Raw genomic sequence first — 10724 nt, 5'->3', positions numbered from 1 at the left:
TAGTCTGTCTAGTTCTTTCGGTACTCCGCGTATTACTACGCGGAGCTCGCGGTCCTCCTGAAGAGCATAGGTGTGGAAACCTATGTTCTCCTTTCGGAGGTATGCTGAGAGGGCCCTATGGTCGCCCGGCGTTGCGACCTTAATCTGAATCCCATGCGCGACGTTACGCGCATGGGTGTAGTTAATTTTATTTGCCTGAAGGGCCTGGGATACGCGATTCCACGCTGTCTTCTCTTGAAGTATCAGCGGGGGCGGGGCAGCTACTTTAGGAGCGGGCGCGGGCTTGGGACGCGGCGGTGGGGTTACGCGGCGCGCGGAGTCCGACTCCGGTGTGATTACTACCTTCGGTCGAGAGGCGGACGCGGATTTCGTCTGTTTTGTCGAGGAGCTCCGGGACTCCGCGACGCGGGTACGTTTCTTACCGCGGGTAACCGTTTGGAAACCATCCGAGGTTCCGGGCTGAGGGCTGGACGCGGATTCAAAGTCCATCTCCGATTCGGTATCGGAGCCTGAACTATTTGAAACGATCGAGGTCGCGACGGAAGAGACGAGCGATGACGCGATCGACGCGGGTGCGGGGGTGGGGGTAGCGCTAGGCGCTTCGTGAGTCGCTACGTCGGAACGTGCGCTCGAACTTGACGCGGCGGCGGGGGGCGCGGCGCGTGCCTCCGAGGCACGTTTAAAGTACGCGGCGACGGACGCGGGGGGGAGGGATTGCCACGGGCGGCCCTAAACTCTAGGTACTCGGCCCTAATTGACGGGTACCTATCCCGGAGGAACCCGACAATATCACTAACGTCTTCTTGATCCATTCTTCGGTCTTCTTGCCCGGGGGGGGCGGCCCCGGGACTGTTGTTGAACTCGCCGAAAGGCGAGGCCCCGGATAGGATTTGTAACCCCCCTGTGCTGCAGGACAGCAAGGAGCAGGGGGGGGGAATGCCTATGCCTTGAAAACGGCAATCGGCGGGGAAAAGGAAAGGAACCCGCTCGGGCTGTATAGTGCTACAGCAGGCAGAATCGCGAGCGGGGGTCTAGTCTTGAAAAAGACTGTTGTTTTGGGAAGGGTTAGGAAATCGCTAGCCTGTGATAGTGCCATAGGAAGCCTGATCGTAGCGATTGGTTTTGTCTTGAAAAAGACAGTTGGTAAGGGGTGGGTTCGCGGTTACAACACTTTAGCGCACAAAAATGGACTCCGAGACGCAGATCGCAAGCAACCAACGGATCGGAACGTCCGCACTACCGAATTGTAAGCACGATGTATTCACGGTCACTACACTGTCGAGCACAGCTGTGAGTTCAGAGACGCAGCTCGCAAGCGGGCCACGGATCGGAAAGCACGTCCGCGCACGACCGAGTCGTGAGCGAGAATGAAAAAAAAAAAAAAAAAAAAAAAAAAGCAGCTTTGGTCTCGGCTTTTGTCGCCTTTTGACCTTTTGACTACTTCACTGCAGAAGTTGGTAGGATGGTGGCGCTTAGTGGTGGTATAGGTGGTGGTGCTATGAGGGTTTGCAATACCCTACACTACCAGCACCTTCGAATGGCAATCTTACAATGTCCTTCGTTGTGTAGTGTATATTATTTTTTATCGCCTCGAATTCGTTGGTATTATTAAAACTTAGCTTGTTTGTTATAGCTTTTGGCTAATACCATTTAAGTATCTTTTTTTTTGTTAAGAATAGGAAACAATGAATACACAAAAGTTTCAAACCAAGTTTAATGTTCTCTAATGATTCCTACACATGTTACAACGTATTTACAATATTCTATTTTATAAAGTTACAAAATTTAAGATCACTATATGCGAAAACATCTATGCTGAGTTTTTTATATTATATAATTTTAAATAATTAATCTAAGCTGGCGATAGAAACATTGTAACGACTAGATTCTATTATGATAAAATTTAAAACACTTAAACAATACGCACAGGCAGATTCATTTCGCTTTACTACATTGCCATTAAATTTAATTTAATTCACTTTCTTTTATCTAAATAGAAGTCTACGATTTCAACTTTTTTTACACAACTCAATACTGTAATATGCACTGATTATTGCTTTTTATATAAACGATACAACAATACATTTCTGATACGAAATTAGACTCAACACAGAGCTTTAGTTATGTAAAGTCATGTTAGGTAAAGAACTTACTTAGATAAGCCGGTGCCCGATTTAAGAGAAGATCGATTATTTACCGAAAAATCGAACCAAGACGAATGCTCTAAAAGGTGTTTGCATATTCCAAAGTTGAGGACATTTGTCATGGTCAAACGATTTTCCTTAATGTTTCTGCGACTTAGGGGTACTCTTAAATGTCTCCTGAGCAAATCCGTAACTAAAACGAATCCTTTTCGGTCCTTCAATTGATTGGTTTACTAGTATATAATTTCCTACCATTTCGTTTTAAAGTATTAACCAGGAACATAATAATTTAAATCTATCCGAAGATCTGTCTAATTGAAATTTCAATTGAGGTTAAACTCATTTACTTTATTAACACAACTTGACAATCACGTATAGCATTTCATGTCGTCCTTGACGAGGTACGAATATATAGGATCAATCTACGGATCAATTTAAGAAAAGATCTTTAAGGTTTGTATCTCAAAAAGGAAACTTTGTCTAGTCTGACATTATAGAGTAATCTTTTTAATCTCTTTGCATTAACAGTTCTCTACATATTCCACTCCAAAATCCTACTAAGCTTAATCCTATTTCGCTTTCTTCTCTATTAATGTAAGTAATGACGGCACGTAATGCGATGCAAGCTAAATACGAATAGCTAATTTTATAATTAGGCAGTGCCTCAAGCAGTTTGAGACACCAAACAACCTTCACGATAAGTTACATTGGAACTGACAGTAAACGTTGGAAACCTTCACATGTATACTTTATATTTTATCTTTTCAAAAGTATCTCGACTCAGCAGTAATGTCGCGAGACATGTCTCCAACGCTATGAAGGAGTACAAACCTAAAATGTTTTCTAGACAAGTGAGCGTTGAATTTTATGACTGTTATTTCCTCGCCATTTCCACTAGATTGTTTATTAGGGCTCAGATGGGTCAGTGGCTCAACCTCCTACGCGATCTCTGCACTTAGGAGGCGCGCGGTTTATGTGAGACTGGACGGTTCGCAGATGTTGGGATAGGACACAGGCCCTACCCACTAAAAGACTCCGCTGCACTCTCGCCCAAGCGTCCAATCCTCCCCGAGGTCAAAGTCCGAGCTTTGGCTATGGGGTCACCGCAGTTAGCACCTTCGCCGCACGCAATTTTCACCTTGCCGCAATGAAAAAAAATCAATAATTTTATTTATTAGCGGAATTGTGTCATCAACAGGCTCAGCTAATCATTTAACTAACACCCAATGAACCGATATTTTTTTTTATAATATATTCAATAAAATTTTCACGAAATAAAGAGATTCCAATTTTTTGTCGTTGAATTAGTATTCATCTTGCCGGCTATCTTTTTATAATTTGTTTGTTTCACATACATAATTCCACCAGCCACCTAGTTGAGCTTATTTTCAAATATTATCATTCAAGCTTAAACAAGCTATAACGTTTACAAGTAAAGAGGTAGATTTCGTAAATTTATTTCATGCACCACAATATTACCGTTTTAAATTACTCGACTATGGTTTTTTTTTAAAATACATACATTACTAAATAACCATAATATGTGAATCGGTGGTATTATTTGTTATGTTTTTTTATTTCAAAAAAATATTGTTTTTAGATAATTTTTTTAGTTTGTAATCTATGTTTTTATGTGTCACTTATCTGTGTGTGTTAAAACTTGCATAGTTTATTGAAGTTCAGGAAGTTCAGGCATAGTTTCATCAATGACTTACGATGTGCGAGTTGTTATCGATTGTATATTTGTACTTGTTTATCGATACTAAAAAAATCAATTCAGTAGTTCTCAATAAGTTAGTTTTTTTTATTACGAAAAAAACAAGACGCAATACAATATTTAAATCAAATATATGTACATAATATATAATATTTTCATTTTCTTTTTCTTTTAAGTTAGTTCTGGAATTAGGCGTTCTATTTACGGAATTCCATTTCTCAATGTCATTTTTATCATTACACCGATTCGGTTCCAGGAAAATGCCTCTCAGGTATATTAGTTGTCGTACTATATCTCACTCGCTCCTCTTATAAAGAAAGATAATAAAAGGAGCTAGACACGCACAAACTTGTGAACTAAGCCCGCATTCCGAATGTAAACACAACCTAGATAACAATCTAGAACTTTAATAGTAACTAAAGTTATGAAGTTCCTGCTTGTTTTTTTTTTTCTTAAAAAAACGCCTTCTTCTTTAACAGCTACAGTGAAATATACATTCTTTGAAACAAAAATGTATATGGTATGCAGATCAAGCAGGTATTTAGATAGGCCATTTTGTCAATTATTTAAGTTCTAATTACATTTATTTTTATTTGATTACTTTAGACATCTATTTATAACAATAAATTTTATACAAAAATTAATATTTAACATTAGGTACCTTACTCACTTTAATGTCTATCAAATAGTTTCAGAAACAGAGTAGTTATATTCTAGAAAATACTGAACAAAAAAACTGAAATTCACACAATTCAAAAAAGTAATTTAGACAGAAAAATCGTTGTATTTAAGCCGGTTCCTCATTTTGTTTTTTTCTAAACAATACACACAGCTGATTTGGCTTAAAGGAATGTCATTGTTCGTGAGGGTTTCCTCGAGGATCACACCAGCCGTTGCTGGCTTGCGCCCTTGTTATAACAAACTAATGTTCTGTCCATTCGAGTATTTTGCCGAAGACCGGAGAGATCTGATTGTCGTCAATCTAACGGATGATGTGTTGTTATCACCACGACGAAGGATCGATGCATGATGACCTCCCGATTCTCTGTAAAGATAACAATATATTAGCCAATTCAACATACATAAATGTAATACAAATAAGGTGGTATATTGCACAAGAAACTCATTTTGTTGGCATCAAAACGTTTTTCTCACGTGGGCTATGATGGGCGCAGAGATTTGCCAGAATACTTATTATAACTATCTAGTTTCAAAAATGATACTAAGACTCAATAAAATGCAAACAAAGTACTTCTTTTTTCTCCTAATAAGTTCCTATTATGAAAGTATTATGATGATTATGTATAATTAGTAGCGGTGTCTATTTTCGGACAAAGCTTCTTAAAGATTTAACCAACATTGTGCGAGTAAGAGCTACATTTTCACCCAATGCAATTAGTATTTTGACTGAATATCTCTGGGTGTTTAAAGCAAAAATAGAATAGAATAAAAGATTTCCTTTTCCAATATGGCAACCATAGCTGTACCGGCTTTTGTAATCACCACAATTACACTATCACGTGGGTTGTAGGATTGTTTTCTTGGTATTATTCGTTTCACGATGAATTTATATTTATTTAAGTGCATAACTACTATGAAATCAAAACTCTACTGTAGAAGCAATTAAAACGAAACAACTACTTAATAATGACATGGTTTTTGAACTTTTGCTATGTTGCAGGGGCGCTAAAGTCTCACAGTGCAAGTATAGAAAAAACATTTTTTCACATACCTACACATCAATACTTTTTTTTATTTTTTTATTGCTTAGATGGTTGGACGAGCTCACAGCCCACCTGGTGTTAAGTGGTTACTGGAGCCCATAGACATACACAACGTAAATGCGCCACCCACCTTGAGATATAAGTTCTAAGGTCTCACGTATAGTTACAACGGCTGCCCCACCCTTCAAACCGAAACGCATTACTGCTTCACGGTAGAAATAGGCAGGGTGGTGGTACCCACCCGCGCGGACTCACAAGAGGTCCTACCACCAGTAAAAACCAGAACACATTCGATTTCATATTGTGCTCATGAATGAATTACGCGTGCGTTTTCATATAATTTTAGCATAAGAATTTGTTCATTCTGGTATAAAATCTTAAACTACAGCAAATAATATTTAGGGAAAAATATATATTTCAAAATAGAAACGACATTCTGTATCAACAGGAAAAAGACGAAATTGAGAATTCGTGTTCACTCATGTGAATCATTACAATTTATTAGCTAAATAAAACCTGTATACGTGACTAGCAACTACTTCGGGTATTTGTGGACTGTCTTCGGAAAGTATTACAACGGTTTCCCATCGCCTTCTCCATCAGACATTTGTGGCATTATTCGAATCCCAAACTCGCTATCACCTATAACGATTTTTTTTTAATAAGAAGTATAATTATCTGGTGGTAGGACCTCTTGTGAGTCCGCATGGGTAGGTACCACTACCCTACCTATTTCTGCCGTGAAGCAGTAATGCGTTTCGGTTTGAAGGGTGGGACAGCCGTTGTAACTATACTGGGACCTTAGAACTTATATCTCAAGGTGGGTGGCGCATTAATGTCGTTGATGTCTATGGGCTCCAGTAACCACTTAACACCAGTTGAGCTGTGAGCTCGTCACCCATCTAAGCAATAAAAAAATTAAAAAAAAAAGTTATTCTGTTATTACTTTGTCGCTGAAGCTGGTCGTCTGTTACCTGCGAACGGACCACGGTGGCGTACGCTACCGTCGACGACTATTTATTAGAACTATTTAGTTTTCGTTCAGCAACTGAAATTTGACAGTAACCACTGACACCTAAGGCTTTATATTCATTGCAATTTTTACATTTTCTTTTCTGTATTGTTAATGCTATTTTCTTGTAAAGATGGGAAAAATGGATAAAACTGTAGTTAATCGTGAATATTTACTAAACAAAATAGCATATATTTCTTTGGTTTGATAGACGTTCATGCCCCGTCTAATGTTAAGTGCTTAACGGAGTCCGTCGTACTTTTAGACGAAATCTCATTTGTACATATTGTTACGCGCTGGGGCTTAGGATAAATAAATGTTCCACCAAAGTGCAACTTAAAACTGTATTTATCACTTAGAACACTTAAAACATTTCACAAACATTTGAAAAGTCTAAATTCGCTTCGTTCGCTTCGCTTCAGTTGATCCGTTCGCTGTTCCGATTACTAACTAACTGCGTGTCGTGCGGGGCGTGGCGTCCCTTTGCGGGAGCGCGGAGTGGGCCTCGAGGAAACCCTTCTGCCCGGACTGGATCTCCTTGCCTATTGAGGCAGGGGTGACGAGGTGCAGGTTTGAGAGTAGCAGGGTTGATTCTGTGGGTGGGACAGACTGCGTAACATCTCTGCAACGCTTTTATAGTCGAAATGAAATTCCTAGAATCGTCGAGAATATTCCACAAAAGTCGAGTATTATGTGTTTCCGCTATCTGACAATAGATGGCGTTGCACTCCTCGAGCGGTCTAGATGTTACTAGATCCTTCCATATTCGTTCGGCTATTCGGCAATAGATGGCGTTACTCCTACCGGCGTAACAATATTACTCAACAGAAACAATTCCTACCTATCTAGCCAGAGCGCATAACTGCTTCGCGCCAAATTCAGGCGAAACGATACCATTCGTAGTAAGCTTACAATATTGGATATATTGCCAGCAGTAAACACTACAAACTATCGCATGACTAAAATTTAAACGATACAAAAATAAAACATTCAACCCCTTAAAATATAAAAGTTCTTCTTTTCCATAATTTATTTAGATTACCTCCTTGGCAAAATGCTGTAATTTATATTACAACAGCACCGCAATTAATCATGAGAATAGTTATATGAAATTTTCCAAGTACCTGTTTTTTTTTTTCTGTAATGGATATTTAATAACTCTTTTCTACTTCAATGTAATGTAATATTAAAAATACTGTATGTATGTAGAAATTAAATTCGAAGTATACCCTTCAGATCTGTCATTGTTGATGTCCACGAGCAACGGTGACCACTCAGTATCAGATTGGCCACAATATCGTTTTCTTGCGAACGAAAAAAAAGGTTCGAATTTTTATGAACAGAATAAAATGTATCATGAAAATATCAAGTTCCTATTTGATGACAATATCCTTGTAATTTTATCTGTGGTTTTATGGTTTTATCTTCGCTACCAATATACCCTATGACCTTTCGTGCTAGTCGTGTGAATAAGGAGATAATAGTCGATTTTTAATATCGTGTTTATTTGAAGAGCATCGGAAAAAAATCGATAATTCGCATTTCAGTTTTTATTGAAGTTATACTTCTTTAGGCGCGTTATGAAAAATTGATGAGAGTGAAATTTTACGATGCGCGCGCACCGTGACACAAAATTAACAGAATGAAGTTGCCCACTAAATCGCTCATTACAATACGACCGACGTAACTTGGCGAGTCTGAATATAGCCGCAGGTGAACTTTCCGAACCGTACCGAGAATTACCGAATTTATACGATGTCAAGAAAAGGGATGTCCATTAAACTTGTTTGAGGATGTTGTTTAATCGATTTTTTTTCAAATTGATTAAAATTAAAAAAAAAAAAAAAAAAAGGATTTCTTCTTACGCGCGTACATAAGTGCACGCACCCCTTTTTTTTCAGACTGTTGAATTCTTTGTACAAAATTGAGCCGTAGTTTGTAAGATTAGCTTTTATAATTTTGTAACTTCAACATTAGGCTCTAATGACTTTGAAGTGGATTGCAGTCATAATTCAGCGTTTTTTATTAGAATTTCTCGAGCACCACGGTCATGCCTACAAAAACAAATTCCATGCGTGGGAAAAGAAGCACAGGCCTCATTATAAAATAAATATTGTTTCCTTAAGGCTATAAATTATTGACGACTCTTTCGGACACAAGGACGTTTCTCAAAACGTAATCCTTTTCAATAAAGAATGCATATCCTATGTGCTTGATTCAAATAAAAATTCTCGATTAAATGTAAACTGATTGTATTTTTCATTATTCATGAATAACCTATCCATAACTTCTAATACAGACACTGAATACTAACTTTGTGCCGTAAATTCATCAGCTCGTATCCAGATCACTGGTTTTGAAGAGGAAGGTTATCAAACGTATTTAATCGTTTTTGGAGAAATTAGATTCCAGGTGGCTTTAAAAATATAAACACACTTTATCATCAATGGCCCCTAAAAAAAAAGAGTATAATAACTGTACATTAATTGGTAAGAACAAGTCATGAAGTCAAATGTGCAAAGGCAATAAGATGAAACGTGTATCAATGCAAAAGTTCAAAATTATTATTGTTATTTAACCCGTTGTGGTTATTTGACCCGTTATGGTATGTTTAGTTTTAAGATTTAATCTATATAAGTATATATAAAAATGAATTGCTGTTCGTAAGTCTCGCTAAAACTCGAGAACAGCTGGACCAATTTGGCTAATTTTGGCCTTGAATTATTCGTGGAAGTCCAGAGAAGGTTGAAAAGGTGAGAAAATAAAAAAAAAGCTCGGAATTATTTAAAAAACAAACATGTTTGTTTTTCCTTTGATGTGTCCCCTTGATGTGTCTTTTATTTATCGATTGAGGCACTACGAAGTTGCCGGGTCAGCTAGTAATATAATACATTTAATATGTAGTAAAATGTGGATATAGTATCAAACGCAGGTCATGGAATACATTTATACTGTTTTTACCATCGTCGTGAAATGACATAACACTTTGTACTAATAGTATTCGTATTTGAGAAATTGGTCACTCGATCCATAAACATAAGAGAGTGAATGCCGCCATGATCTTGAGACGAGAGACATTGATTGGTCAAATTTTCAATAACAGGTGTTCCCTCTTTCAAACTGGGACGCCTGACTGCTTCATTACCAAAATAAATAGGACATACTAATGCGTTCTTACAATACCTCGCACCAAATCCATTAGGCCACGATATATTATATTTCACATTTCATACTTTACAAACGCATTTGAAGCGTTCGTTAACTAAATGTGTCGCACTTTTGGTTAGTATTGGTTTAGGTACGTCAAAAAATTGGTCACATAATCAAAGCTTATTCTTAATTTCGAATCAGAATCAAAAAAAATTAAATCACTCCAAAATAAATTAGCTTCACTTTATATCACCTTAGCTCCCGACACATTCGCACTCAATGTATCGTAAATTCTAATTTAACTTGACGGCTATCTTGACTTTTATTAATGGCATTTCATACATTTTAGATCGTCGACGACTTTTTTGTTATTACTAAAATTTCGTGGATACATGAATAGGCCTACGGGCCACATAATGAAAAGTGGTTAGCGGAGCCCATATATATCGCATCGTGAATTGAGCTACATCAAAGTGTCTATTTTATTGAATTAGGATTTGTCCACCTTTCAGACACAATATGTTGGCAGCGGAAATAGGAGAAGTGGTGTTAGCTACCCGTATGGGCTTACGATACGCCCCTATCCTCTCCCTATCACGAGTATATGCCCGTAAGCGGTGCAAATACGTCCGTATTTGTTTCTATTTTAAGCTAGGTATATCACGTAACCACTTTTAATAATTTTTAATTGATTTTTAAGGTATTTTGATATTATAATACCTTAATTTTTTCAATTTAATATTTTAAGATAATAATTTGTGACGGTAGCCATCACAGAACGCAAAATATTTGACAGATGCCTGAATCTCGCTTAGGACATTTTCAAGCTAGCAGCATATATACAAGGTCCGAACAACAACGGTCTACCGAGCAATATCACCCGCTCGGTGGAAGATCTTCCCTTTGTCGTATCTCTACAAATTTAATAATTTCACTTAAAGAAACAGATCTGCCATTCACAAATCCTATGCTACGTA

General features: G+C 37.8%; 1 protein-coding gene across 1 annotated transcript in view; it reads right to left on the bottom strand.

Moving 5' to 3' along the window:
- Positions 1-4019: 4019 nt before the first annotated feature.
- The window catches only part of NGR-A21 (neuropeptide receptor A21), a 114227-nt gene continuing 107522 nt past the window's right edge, over positions 4020-10724 (bottom strand). The window contains exon 6 of the mRNA XM_028170776.2: positions 4020-4906. Within this exon, the coding sequence (XP_028026577.2) occupies positions 4774-4906 (133 nt within the window). The 3' untranslated portion in view covers positions 4020-4773. The remainder of the gene's footprint in view (positions 4907-10724) is intronic.

This window comes from Bombyx mandarina, chromosome 21 (genome assembly GCF_030267445.1).
Source record: "Bombyx mandarina strain Sakado chromosome 21, ASM3026744v2".
Taxonomy (NCBI): Eukaryota; Metazoa; Arthropoda; class Insecta; order Lepidoptera; family Bombycidae; genus Bombyx; species Bombyx mandarina.
This window is presented reverse-complemented; position numbering and strand designations above follow the sequence as displayed.